Source organism: Myripristis murdjan, chromosome 15 (assembly GCF_902150065.1).
Source record: "Myripristis murdjan chromosome 15, fMyrMur1.1, whole genome shotgun sequence".
Classification (NCBI taxonomy): Eukaryota; Metazoa; Chordata; class Actinopteri; order Holocentriformes; family Holocentridae; genus Myripristis; species Myripristis murdjan.
In genome coordinates, this window is record NC_043994.1 from 3201502 (window position 1) to 3216090 (window position 14589).

The 14589-nt window shown below is 41.2% G+C and overlaps 1 protein-coding gene across 1 annotated transcript in view; it reads left to right on the forward strand.

Moving 5' to 3' along the window:
• col13a1 (collagen, type XIII, alpha 1) overlaps positions 1-14589 on the forward strand; it is a 118987-nt gene that overhangs the window by 48520 nt on the left and 55878 nt on the right. The window contains 2 exon segments of the mRNA XM_030069933.1: positions 7532-7539; positions 12712-12738. Of these exon segments, the coding sequence (XP_029925793.1) occupies positions 7532-7539; positions 12712-12738 (35 nt within the window).

A 14589-nucleotide genomic window follows, 5' to 3' on the forward strand; every position in this document is an offset into this window, starting at 1 on the left:
AAACGCCTTTTACAACCTGCACATGGACATTTAAATAGAGAATACTGCATGTTGCCGCCCCTCCCAACCCTAAAGCATATTGGCTCCACAGCCTGGGCTCTTTACCCATAGCATCACATCCCACGGAGGCTAAATAAGCAAAACTCCACATAGGAAACTCCAGCCCTTGGCCATGAACCAGCATCTACAAAATAAATGGCATATAGGAAATCTGAATGGATGTGTAGGCTTGTGCTCCACTCACGTGTCCAAGAAGTATCCACCTTCTGTCAGACAGCCAAAGCAATATCACCCCTAGAGTTTCAAAGTGGCTTTTCAGCAGTATTAGAAAGCATCTTTTCATAAAGAAGAGCTCCCCTCCCATGCCTTCACATTTGACATTTTCTCATCGCATGACATCAGCCTAGCATGAGCCAAAGAAATCACAGGCAGCTTTAAAGCCATGACTTCACGTTTAACAGAGCGACAAAGCTACAAGGCCTGCTTAGGAATGGGTCAACTGCCTTGTATATGGGTATATGACGAGGATGAGGATGAAGAATGAGGGCCTTTGTGCTGGCTCCCACTGGTTAGCTCTCTACTGTTCAGGACATTCAATCTTTTTCATGAGGCCTCTCTCTTCCCAGGACAGGTTGGAAATGAGCAGGGGATGGGGTGTTTGATGAACTGTTGGTTTGTCCAGATCTGATATTTTTGTGGAGGGCTTGGAACCCAATATGACCGTTGTTAGCGTTTATTAGTTCCCTGTGGATGCAGTGACAGTACAGGAGCATAGAACGGACCAAAGTATTTCATTTTTTTCAAAGGAGTCAGCTGACTTCGCTCGCCTCCTCAGAAGTATCTGTATGCGTATCTGTATTTTTTATGTGGAAACTGAGGATCTTAATGTGTGAGGGGGGTTATATGCAACAATAGTGAAAAGGCATAAAATTTGAAAAATGATTTTTCCAGATCTCAATAAGGGGTGGAGTAATTTTCCCTCCCTGTGACACAAGTGCAAAAGTTCAGTCTTTCTTGTCCTTCGACAGATACACACCCCATAGTAAATCCCCTCTACTGTTTGCACAACTGCAGCTGAAAATCCTTGAAGTGTGAAAGTGAATTTACACAGCAAAACCGACTAATCGACTGTTATTTAAAAGTATTCCTTTACTCTCAAAAAAAAAGAAAAAAATAAGAATTTAAATTGTACAGCTTGAGAGTCATGCAATTTATGATTGCCATGTGTGAATGCTTGAACATTCTCTGCCAAAAGTGGCATTCTTCTGTCACTTGAAATGAAACTCTTTACCTGAAAGTGGAGTTTAAGCTCCAATAAGATTGGCATATTGCATTTATTTTTTATTGACCAATGCCAAATCTGGCATTTTCTTCTTTGTTGTTTGTGATGAAAAAGATCTATGGGTACAGTGTATATAAATAAATTTTTATTTCACAACATATACACATCCTGTAGAAATTCCAAATACTGGGCCATGATGTTTCAGTGGTTAAACAATTCAAAATAATGTATGGTGAGAAAATCAGGTTAACAATACATGTAAACGTAGCATTTAGGCACTGTGTGCTTCACAAGACATTGTCCATGCATCAAAAAATTATTCCTTAGTCACTCCAACGTTTTGACAGTGAAAAATCTCTTCAGTGAAAGGCATAAACTGATGGTGCTAAAGGTGATGCTTTGATTCAGAACACTGTGGAATACTTCCTCCCAAAGTTCAAATTAAAGCTGTCTTACAAAGCAGTGTTTACAATCAGTGTACCAAGGCTTCAGAGTCCCCATAGACTAAAGCATGGAGTGTCCCCTACTGGTCCTGCAAAAAAACCCTCTAGTGGATAACTCTCAACGCCTTGGTTACCAGCTTTGCAACTCTAAACAGAAAAAGGAAGGCTCTTCAAGGGTTTTATCTTTAGGGTAGTTATTCCAGATGCTACTGGAATGACTAGAGAATTCAAATTTATTAGAACAAAGAAAATGGTAAATCAGAATAAAAACCTAATGTGTTTCTCAACATTTTTTGCAAGGAATGCAGTGTTAAAAGATATAGCATTTCATGTTTTTTTTTCTTTTTTCTTCTTTTATGGTCAGTGCCATAAAACAGCGGTTCCCAAGCCAGTCCTCAAGATCCCCCCGTCCTGCAGGTTTTTGTTCCATCGCTAGTCTTGCACACCTGACTCAATTAAGGCCCTCGCACCTTCATGCACACCATGTTCAGGTAGATCTGTTTCAGCCAATCAGCATGAAGCCCTTAAATGGATCAGGTGTGAAAGAGTAGAGCTGAAACAAAAACCCGCAGGAAAGGGGATCCTTGAGGACTGGCTTGGGAACCACTGCCATAAAGCACCATAATGGTCCAAAGTAAAAACATTTGACTAAAGTGCTCCAGGGATCCTCTCTAAAGGGGCTCCTTCACCAGAGAGCTAACAGAAATAATACTATGTGGAGATAGAAATGGCATTACATGGAGATATCTTTTTAATATTTTAGAGATTTTAGGCTCTTTCAGCATGAGCTTCAATACTGTTTTCACTGTTTTCCTGTCAGCTTACAAACATGGAGCATGACATGGCCATTGGGACTTCGCATTTATTTAACAAGGTGGGCTAAAACCTGCTTTGATACATTTTTGGCAAGGTTCGTTGTACATGCTGCATCTTCCACTGGTCTCCCAACACAGAATATTTCCTCAAATCTCTCTGTGGCGCTCACCAAACGGAAGCCTGACAGCCAACACATTTGCACCACCACTGCTGTGTTTACAAGAGCAATTGGAGAAGCAGGGAATCTGAGAGACTGGGCAGGAAAGGGGGGTTGTGGTGGGTTTTGGATTTGGGTATTTTCAGTGCTGAAATTCCATGGGTTATTCCTGGATCTATATCCATGGACAGGGATAGTCTCAAGATGGTAACCCACCTGCCCACCAGAGCAGCGTACTCTCTGCAACACGAAAGGTCAAGTGAGCTGAAAATAAAGGGGTTATGGCTAGCGTTTGTTTTAAAGTTTGGAATGATCATAGTTGAAACACTATGCTCTATTGGTACTGTCACTTGTATCAAGTAGAGCATTTGGGCACAGAGGGTAGATGACATGGTTTTCTTATACTGTATCTTATATGCTAAGCAAGGTTTCCGAGCACATCGGACATTTAATACATGTGAGTCAGTGCTGCGTAAATGACTGTCTCTAATGGGAGCAGTAAAGTGGGACCCGCCCATGTGTTTGCATGTTGGCATGCAACATTAGATCTCCATTTCCGGCCACTTCTAACCAATGCCCTTACATAAGCAGGAACAACAGGTGTTAGCGATACTTGGACACCATTAAGCCCAATGGAGGAGAAGGCTCGGCATACATGATATCAATGCAGTCCAACAACTTCCCTTTTTATGTGTGTGTGTTTTTGTGTGTTTGTGTGTGTGTGCAAATTGTGTTTCATGTGCTGCCCACTCCTCATTTCGTGTAAAGCTTTTGCTTCAGCGGCCCCTTGTCAGGCGCCACTACACGGGCTATATTTGAACCCCCTTCCCTCAAGCCTTCCAAAGTGCCTTTGGATCAAGGTGGTCTATAGATGTCCTGTGAGTGGATCCAGCCAACAGGATGTGATGGCAGGTCCAGAATGCAGCAGGAATGTTGCTTCCATGCTTGCTTTCTCCATACTTGCATGAAGGAGAGGTTTAAGCTTACGCTTTAGAGACTGGCTCACAATGGCAAGAATAACTGGAACATTACCAGTTCTTCTCTCCACCAACCAGTAACTGAGCTTTAACTGAGTTCTCACAAGCTATTGGATTTTGGCTGTTTGTAATGTGGCTGGATAGCACATTAACATACAGAATAGTTGTAAATCTAGTTTTAGAAACTGGCAATATCCCTTCCCATTTCCTGAGCTTCACACAAAGTATCCACAGATTGCAATCAGTAGCACAGAGTGCCACTGAAGTTTAGAGTCTAGTTTGATGCCATGTGATGTTCCTAACCTGATGGGCCATACCTGGGCAAAGAGAAACTGCTTTATAGCGAGCTATCACTAACTGCTGGTTGTTTCTCAACCAGGGCCTCCTGGGTCGAGGGGAAAGAGAGGTCGCAATGGGGAACCAGGTAGGACTGATGATACCGAATGGCAGCTGTTTATAGTACTATTACATATATTGACCTAGTGTAACAACACAAGCAAAGAAAAATCTGGAGGGTATGAGTGTTTTAGGCAAGGCTAGTCAAGACCACCCTTGTCGAGTCCAAGTCATTTTCAAGATCAAATCTGGACAGTTTAAGTCAAGACCTGATGCAGAGAAGACTGAGACAAAGACAAGACTGAGGCTGATGTGACATGTGAAACTTTTTCATGCGACCTCGTTGTCAGCAACTTTTGAGGGCAGTGTATCATCTCATGGAGTTAACTGTAAAGTTGAAACTGGTTGCATAAAGTTGAAATGGTTTGTATTTTTGCAGCAAGGTTTACACAACAACTACAGCTAACTAGTAAGAGCAGTGTTTTGGACAGATGTCTGTTGCTGACATGGAAGTTGAACGAGGAAATTTGTGTAACTGAATAAGTTACAGTTTTTTTAATTTATGTAATTTGTCCTCTGTGTATCAATGCCAGCCTTATTGGTGTCATAACTTTTGCCAGTGGTCAATTTTGTTAACTTCTCTGCCAGTTAGTCAGCTATTCTTGCCCATAGTACTTGCCTGTACACAAAGCCTCCCTCAATTTATTTTTAAAAAGATTATTCATGGAAGAAAAATCACATTGATTGATCAGGCGGTTTCATTGGCTGATAAACAACATGCGTACATATTTCAGTATAGGTTTGACCTTAGGCTTGTAGGATCTAACTCCTAATAAAGGGAATAGAAGGAGCTGTCAGTTTTTTTAACAGACTTGTCTTTTTCCAGCCAGAATTACCAGGTCACCAAACCCAGCTCATAGTACCCCTCTTGTACTCAACGCAATTTGTAAAAATTCAATTTTTAATTTTTTTTGGGGAGGGAAAACCTGAGTCAGTTTAATTTTAGTTGCCAAGACAAGGTGGAGGAAGAAACCTTTGAAAAGTGTTCTCAACACTGAGACTGGATTGAGGACTACAGCCCTGGCTCGAGGGGCGTTTACTGGTGATAACATCAGTCACATTGTGAATTTTTTCTTTCATAGTGAGTAGAACATTTGAGATTGGGAGTCTGTGAAGTGAAGTGAAGCAAAAAGCATCATCAAGGGATACCCTACACCCAGTTGCTCTAATGCAACCAGACATCACCTGCGGGTAACAGTTTTTGGTTTGACTTTTGCTTCTACCCAGGTCCGTGATGAAAAAAGCACTTGCCCAGTCAGCACAGGCTGAGAAAAATGCCTCCTCAAATTACTAGAAAAACCACACCACAAAAAACAGGAAAGGAGAGAATAATGGCCTGGTCCAGAGGGGGAAAATTTGTCACCCCTGACCGCATCGTGCTTTACCTCTGGATGTTATTGCTCATGTCAGGCTGGTCTTTTGGGCTGTGGGAGGGACCAGACGTTCTGTGCTCCCTCTTGTCAGTTTTTGCAAGTCATTGGGGTAAAGCCGACTCTTTTAAAGACTTTGTTTCATAGTCTTTTATTCTGTGGCACCTCTAAAAGGTGCCACAGAATAAAAGTAATTAAAAAGTAATTTATAACAAAGCTTTTGACTAATGCCAGTCTTACCCTCATTTTTGTGGTATAGCTCTGAAGCCCTACTTCTTTCTTGTCCTTACCAAGCAGTTCCCTGTCAGTCTCCAGTTCATTTAGCCCTGAACTGATTATGTGCCGACTGCCATTATTCACACACTTTTAAATTTATGTCCCCTGTAAAACTCTCCTGTTCTTTGCCCATAACTGTTAACATTTCCTTACTCCAACTGGTTTTTGTTTAATGAGAGGACACAGTGAACAAATTGATCTGACAGGAGGCTCTTACGCTGGGATTGACCAGTCTAAGAAGCAGACAAAATAAACCTGTTCGGAAGATAATGCAGGGGATTCAGTTTGACATTTCTGGGAAGAGATTTGTCATTAGTGATTTTGCTCACCTGGGTGTGATTGACGTAATGGCATCTTTACTGACCCCTGTCTCGATTCAGCCGTAATTGATTTTGTCGGATGACTGGGGGCTTTCTGATTGTGCTTGTGAAAGGTCAAGGGGAAGCAGATTCTTTTTTTTTTTTATTTTTTGTGAGAGGTCTCTTTTACTAGGCTGAGTTCTGCACTGAGTCTGGCCATCTGCCCACCACCACCATCCGCCCACCGCCATAAGTTTCTGATGAGAGTTGTAAAGGCTGGCCTAACCTCTACAACCTATCAGAGTAGCCTTTTCATAAGGTTTCTCTGTCCTGAGCCCTTATTAAACCTAGCTACCCAATGAGTCTACATGATTTGGACAGCTGAGTCTATTAAAAAGGCCATTTTTGGAGAGAGTAGAGGGTGGGAGGGGTGGGGGCATATATCCTAAAACTCTGCCATGTTGACGGACTTCCCATTGACAACCAGTGTAATATTGATAAATATACAATAACAATGTAATTAATTAAAATGCATCATATCCATCATATTCCAAGTGGACAGTTCCACCCACTAGTTTATTGAGGTAATGATTACTAATCTACTGATTTATTTATTTATTTTTAAAAAAATAAAAGGCCAATGTCTGCGACAATATCAGCAAACTGATATATTGGTCTAATCCCTGCTGTTATTGGAAATTGGACTGTATTGCTGGAGTGGAAAAAAAGGTTGTGCTGCTTTTGCCGAGTGTTTTGCATTAATCTTGACTGGGTGTGGAGGAAATTCTTACCAGAACAATGCTGGTCCTCTGTTCATTCCCAGCTCAGGCTCCAGACGGTGTTGTGTCATCTTGGGTCTCCCTCACTCTGACTCTCCTTCCATCAATCCCAAGATCGATTAGTAGGCAAACTATTTCCAAAGCTGCCAGGGTAGTGAAATGTTCTAAACTCTCCAGGCTCACTGTGGCAGTCCCAAGAGACTACACACAGAAGTTTTCAGATGCACAATGATCCGCTGCATTAAGGCGAGGCCCCTGAAACTGATACTTTGGTTTATGCTTCGATGACCTAATGTGACATGTCTTTGAAAGCCTGGCCTGGCTTGGCTATGTCTGCCTGCAGAATAATCTCATGTGTTTTGTTGATTATGGAAATAGACAGGTTGAACACATCAGTGAGCCATACTCAATCTTGAAAATTGCTTAATTTGTAATATTTAAGATTTTCAGAGTGCACATTTTCTTGTTGCTCTTGTGAAATCAGTTCCACAGTGCTGTAAAGACCCTGAAGCATTATATTTTTAAGGTTGAATCTTTCTCAGACATGTTCAAGTTACTTCACAATATTTATTGCACTATGAACTGATCAAAACATGTGGGAATGACGTGCTTTCCAGATAATGAACAGATTAAAAACAGATTATTTCATTCTGGAAACAAATAAATCATTGATATGTTTTTTTTTTTTAATAAATAAGACTGACTGTTCTTTTCTTTCTCTCTGTTTCTCTTGCAGGACCTCCAGTAAGTACACAAGAGGCCTTATGTGACCTGTGTAGGGTAAAGTGGCTATTACTTTTTTGCATTTGGATGTGAAGGGGACATATTATCTCTGAGGTGGAGCATACAGTCAAACTTGTTGTATGCCAGAGTTTTGCCTTGCATGGACGCACCCTTTTTGAATCGATGTGTGTTGTGTGCACAACGTTTATTTATAAACGGTCATTCACATATTCTGTATTTACATTGCACATTTTTTGCATACATGGTTTATGGATTTCTCCATATGCTGTGTAGTTATGAAGGCCTCATATTGTCCACACAGGCTGTGACTATTACAGACAACCTAAAGCAAAATGAACTCTGGTAGAGCGTCGGGTTGTATAGTTACCTGGGCTTTATTTGAGTTTACATGGTGGCGAAATATCCTCATTAGTTGCTTGTGTGCTCCCCTGGGCTGATAATCCACAATATTGTATTTCTATCTCTCCATTCACGCAGGTAGTGCAGAAAAACAGCTCCCAAAATAACACGGTTAACATATATATGAATATGAACAACGCACATTATGCCAATATAAAAAACACAAGTTTACAATGCATGTTTCCTGCAGACGCTACCTGCCGGACCTACTTTTCAATTCAAATACTTGTATAACAAGCAAAGAGCCATTTAATTTCCTTAGAAATGAGCACTGGGACATTTTGGTCTTTATATTGGCATAATCCACTTTTGCAACATTTGCAAAAAGTGTTATGTAGGCACTGGTTTCCCACCATATGGAAGTGAATGAAGCAATAGAAACACAGATTGTGGATCAGCAGCCCAGGGGAGCATGGAGCATATTTTACCATGTGGACTCATATCCCATCCATAGAACTCTACAACCCAACACTCTGCCAAAGTTCAATGTTGTTTTAAATCTACCAGTCATTTACATTTGGAATGAACATTTTAAGTGCCTGGACTAATGCTGGTATGCATTCACTGCTCATAGTGCCTCTGAACTCCGTGCCATCAAGACACCATCCAAACACAATACTAGCTAATTTTAATGATTAGTTTCCCTTCTCAGGTTTAAAGTGTTAAGGTGCAAATAGGAGGTACCTTGTTTGGTTGTAATGCAAACCTGCAGGCTCTTGGGCCTTGGTGGCAAACGCTTGGGAACCAGTGGCCTGAAAAGCAGTATGAATTCAACATTTGTACAGACATGTGAATTTTATGAGCACTTCTGCCAAATGTCCCTCCCTGGAAAATATGAAAGATAGTTCCTACGGAGGAGGATTTTAAGGTACATGATGTCAGCCAAAGAGGCAGATTTTCCACTCTCATACACTTTCATCTCCTCTGGACTTAAGCACAGTGAACTCCAAGACGTGCTCAGATTCCACCTCTCTCCTCTTTCGGCCTGTCTCATGCCCAACGCCTATGTCTTAGAATCCCGTCCTTGCATATACAGCTGAACCAATGAGATCTAGTGCTCACCCTCAGGGGGCCATAGACTACATTCACATTACAGTGGAAAGTGTCCATAGCAGTTTGGCTGATTCACCATCAGCATGAGGACAATGAGAGACAACAAGAGGAAAGCCAAATACTCAACTTGGGGAGACGCCTTGATTCAACCAGAACTCAAAGGCACATACTTAACCGTTTTTGAAATGTGTGCTAAACAAGCAGAGCAGCATATGTGCAAAAACAGAAGTGAGGACTTCATTATGATTTTGTTTGACATTGATGTCAAAAGTTCATTTTGGTATCAGATGTGGGTTGCATCCCAGAGTCGATATCAGCAGTCACCCAAAATAATGAGATATGAGCAGATATTCAGAAGTAACAGTGTAGGCTGCAGTATGAATGTAGCCTTAGAGAAGGCAAGCTGTATGGAGCACCTGGGCAGGACGCAAAAATTGAGTGCAGATGTGACAGCTGGATCCTGATGCAGGAGAAGGGTGAGGGTTTTGGCCTCGCTCAGGGCCAGCGCAATGATGGATAGTTCAGAGATGGGTTGACAGACTCCACACTTTTGGAACACTTTTTGTCTCTACTGAGAAGTGGCTTTCAAGATCATATTCAGGCAAAATTTAAAGGGAGCAGGAGAGTAGTGTACATAAAACAATTTCACCTCTTTTTGCTATCTGATGTGGAGAGAAATATGGCCTGGTAAACCTGTTGTAGTATGCTAGCTCTAATTTTTCCAACTGGGCTATTTGTATTAATTACTAAGACCTTGACATGAAAAAATTAAGATAACTCAATTATCTGTGTGACTGCAGCTGTAAAATGAAAAATGTAAAATTGGTGCTTTTCTGTTCTCTTGTAAACTCATTGTCCTTTGGAAAACATAATGGACCCTCATTGCTCGTAGGTCACATCACAGGGGCTTGGCTGTCTTGGCCCTTGCTTTGGCCACGTGCATGCACACACTTTATAATAATCAGGGGTGATGAGAAAAGACCCGCTGACTCCAATGAAACTAAACAGGACTGGCAAAAGGGGTGCTTCACAAGCTCAACACATGTAACCACAATTTACCACTGCCATTATACAGGGATTACGAGCATATATTTTAGCTACAAAAGGAGAATGCATATCCGCTGAAGATTAATTGCTAATCTTCATGCTCAGGTTCAGTCACTCCCTTACATTGCTTATTTGCTGCCGTACAAAGTCAGTTGCTGGGTAAAATGACACCAATCCAAATGGAGGTACAGTAAGTCATACCTTTCTCCCATATATCTCTACTTGCTCCTTATTAAGTGGTGGGGGCCCAGGGGGCTTTAGAATACCTCCCCCCCATTCTCCTTCATTCAATGGCACTTTGCCAAATGGGAGCCACATGTTGGAGGGTTACCGTGTAATTCCAATGAAGGGCCCCTTCCGGCGGTAGGTAACCCCTGCCCCTTGCAGACGGCCCCTGGAGACCCTGAAGCCAAAGGGAAGGCACCCATGTGTAGTATGTTCACACTCAGCACCTGGCAATACACCTTCCTCCACTGCCCTCTGACTGCCATGGTGCTTTTCCAGAAATACTACTCAATCTGGCTAGCCAAACAGTAGCCACTTGCTTCACTTACCCAGAACCCCGAGGGTCTGACTCAGTGCATGGAAATTATTATCATATGGATGAGTGCAAGGTCTTTAATTAAAAGCCACGAAAATATCAAGCACCAAATGCAGCAAAAATTTCATAAGTGGTTGGTCATCCGTCACACTGGCTGGGAACTTTTTTTTTTTTTAGGTGAGTCAGTCTTTGGTCTTTGCTTGTTCTCAAACTTTGTCTCCGCTGACCTCAAATCAACACATCCAAAAAACTTTTGTGATTGCCTGAGAAAATGGTAGCATCTGTTTATCCACTGTCCAAATGGCAACTAGCCTAACGTTACTGAAGACAAAAAATCTATTAGACAAATGAGTGACCCAGTTTGAAACAAAAATCTAAATCTAAGTCTTATTTCTTTAGTAGATGTTTCACACAGTGCCAGTGCCAGTCATTTTGTTGGCTAAAACTATGATTAAAAGTATTTCTCAACAACACTTTTTCCAGGATGAAGATGAGACAAAATCTAATAAAAAATGAACCTTTTGTGATTAAAAAAAAAACATTTTTGTCAACAAATAAAAAAGAGATGGAAATGCCACAAATACAGGAATGGAAACATGACTCTTGGCCTCAATTTATTAAGGAACAGATATTGGCAATCCGTGCTTGATACAACACACACGACGCTATAATGAGGAATGTAGATCGATCTACGTATAAAGTTCATTTTATACACACTTTATGCATGGTCAACAATTTAACGAGGAATTTACAGAGAGACATGAAAAATCATTCAGTAAAATTTGACTAAAAAATGAAATTTCAGTGATTAAAACCACTCAAATTTTGGTCATCAATCATCAATTTTACCAGCACCTGCCTTTGGCACATGAACCATAAAGGTTACTTTGGATACTCACTTTTGAGTGCACCTTTGGTCATGTTTTTAGCTTTATGCTTCGTACTGCTGATGCTTTCATCAGTGCACAGGTTGCCCCAGATATGTAGGTAACAATCAAAATAAGGTTATAGTTATTGTAAAATATGAACTGTCTGCATGGCATTGTGGATCAAAGCACCATGGGAGATGAGTGGTGTGATTATGTCTGTTCCCTCCAGGATTACTGATGTAAGGATAATGACTTCCCCTCTCTTGCTGTCAGCCAGCACTCACCCACGCACACACTGAGAAGTGCTAGCAACACTCCCTGAGGACTCCTTAAGGAGGAATAGTGATGACATGCCAGCATTCAAGAGCAGGAACTCCTCCAAACAGTTATCATAGTCCTCAGTGAACCATCAATGCTTTGGTGGAATTTAGGAAAATGTCAAGAGTTCCTGTTTGGACTTGCAAGCAATTGATGTGACATCCTTTACCAAAGAACTGCTCGCACAAGAACCATTGATTCTGTGTTCCGCTTGCCCCGGTGAAAAGAAAGCACACTTGACTTTTGACAATGCCGTCCCTCTTGCTCCTGGAACATGGCCGTAATTGAAAGCTAGCAGGTCTACCTCCGACTTACTTTGTTTTTGGTGGAAGTCCCTGTGCTGAAATGTGGTCGTGTTCACTTTAGGAAGGCGGCTGAGACAGGGTGAGGTCAGCTGACAGTCTCAATGTTCAGAGTCTTCTCTGCACATAAAGTGAAATTTCCAAGCAAACAAATGCAAACTGTTGCATGCTAGTACGTATGTTTGCATGTGTCTTCTACTGAAGTGATGAAATGGTATGTTCATAAATGTTGAGAAAGGTCATTTGAAATGTACTTTACTGTAATGACAGCTGTTTGCCAGGCACATTTGACTTGATTTAAAGAGGCATGTTACTGCATTAGCAATATTTAGCAATCTGCTGAAGGAACTGATTGAAATGTTGTCTCTCATGTCTTTAGTTGTGGAATGCTGTTTTCTCTAGCGCCTGCCTGTTTTCACTGAACCCCCAAGGCCAAAATAAAATGTCTACATGCAAAGAATGCGAAACTGCCCTGCAAGAAAGGGAACTTAGCTACCTGACTGCAGGAGTTTTCAAATCTCCCCTCAGCATTTTATTCTGGCCTGGGTCAGTGTTGGGTATCTGTGGTGATGAGAACTCTTTCTGCAATATTGTAAGTTTACGCCGTCTTTTTTGTACCAATCTTTTCTCACCCCTTTTTCAGGGTCCTCCTGGACGAGCAGGCTTTCCGGTAACTGTCTTTTAACTTGTGTCATGTCTCTTTCTCTGTCTATTTGCATGCGTGGATTGAGAATATTTCCTTATAGATCTCTCTGTGCTTGCTCTCTACTGAGAAGTTTTATTTTGTGGGACTTTGCATCAGAAAGACCAGGATTATTGTGAAATTAAATATAACCCAGCAGACATTTTTATGCTGGATAACTCTTTACAGGACAGCATGAAGCAGTGTTGTAAATATAGTGCCAAAATGAAATCTGGACTTAAATGTCTTTGATATCATTTTTTATTGGATTTTTTTTTTACCATGCCAGAAGAAAATGTTGTGCTTGTTTTGGTTGATGTTGAACTGGGCTTTGTCCCACACTGTGCTAGTGCTGCAGAATTCAAATGAAATTTAATCACACAGGGAAATAAAAGTTAAGCAAAATTGAACTGTGGTAGAGTGTTGGGTTATGTAGTTACATGGATGTGAAGCGAGTCCACATGGTGGTGAAATCTCCTCTTTAGTTGCTCTGTGCTCCTCTGGGCTGCCGATCCACAATACTGTATTCTATCTCTCCATTCACTTCTATAGCAAAACTGCTCTCAGAATAACACTTTTAGCACATAAACAAAGACAAAGTGGACTGTGTCAGTATAAAAAACAACAAGTCCTGGTACCTGTTTTTTTGTTGCAATTTTGATTATTTGTGAAAATACTATCCGGTTGTTTCCTCTTGGCACAAGGTTACTATGCAGAAATGTCCTGCAGATGCTACCTGCCGGATCTACTTTCCAATTCAAAGAAGAAAATAACAAGAAAAGAGACATGTAATTTCCTCCAAAAAATGGGTACCGGAATTTGTTGTCCTTGTTTTAGCATAATCTGCTGTGTTTGCATTTGTTTATGTGCCATTAAAGCCCCCATGAAATGACCTCACATGACTGCTACTTCCTGTGAAAGAGAGCATCTTAAACAGTGACATCATCCTGCACTAGTGGGTGTCAATTAAAATTTCAACCAATAAAACTTGAACAAATCTTTGAACATCCTCTCTCAATCCACCCGTCCCTGCACATAAATTTGTGTTTCTTTGCCAAACTGAGATTCTATTGGTTTGCACTTGTGAATGATGCTTCCCTGCACCATGTCCCGCCCAAACTTCCTGTTTCAACAGGAAATACATAAAATTAATAATAACAGTCTATTTCATGGGGCTTCAAGGGTGATTTTGAGACCTATTTTGCCGTGTCATTGAAGTGCTATAAATCCAGTATTGTGGCTTAGCAGCCCAGGGCAGCACAGGGCAACTAATGAGAACATGTGAACTCATATCAGACCCAGGTTAATATACAACCCAACACTCTAACAAAGGGAAATTTTGCTTTGAATTGACTTAGTTTGTTCTTTCACTGTGATTACTTCTCAGTTCAGAGATGTCGATGCAACAGCAAGATAATATAGAGCTTTAAGACTTTGACAAAGCAGTCACAACAGCATTTGTTACCTGGATTGTCTAAAAAATCAGTCATCCTTTTCCATTGTTTGCTAATAATGCTAACATAATATTCATGAGCAAATCACTCCGCTGCTGTGTTTGCTACCCACTGCTGCCCCTTTCTCCCGTATTCCTTCTAACACTATCTTCTTCCCTTTCTTCTCACCCAGTCATCCTTAACAAACCCACACAATCTGCATCATGGCAACAGGTGAAACCTCCCCCACCCTTTTTGGTTTTGATGAGCTCACTTGTGAAAGAAGCCTATAAAACAGTATGACATTTTTTCCCCTTTTGGTCCAAAGATATTCACTGACAGGTCATGTCAAAGTAAGGATGAGATTCCGTCCAGTGATTGATTATACCTGTCAAATCGCGGGAAA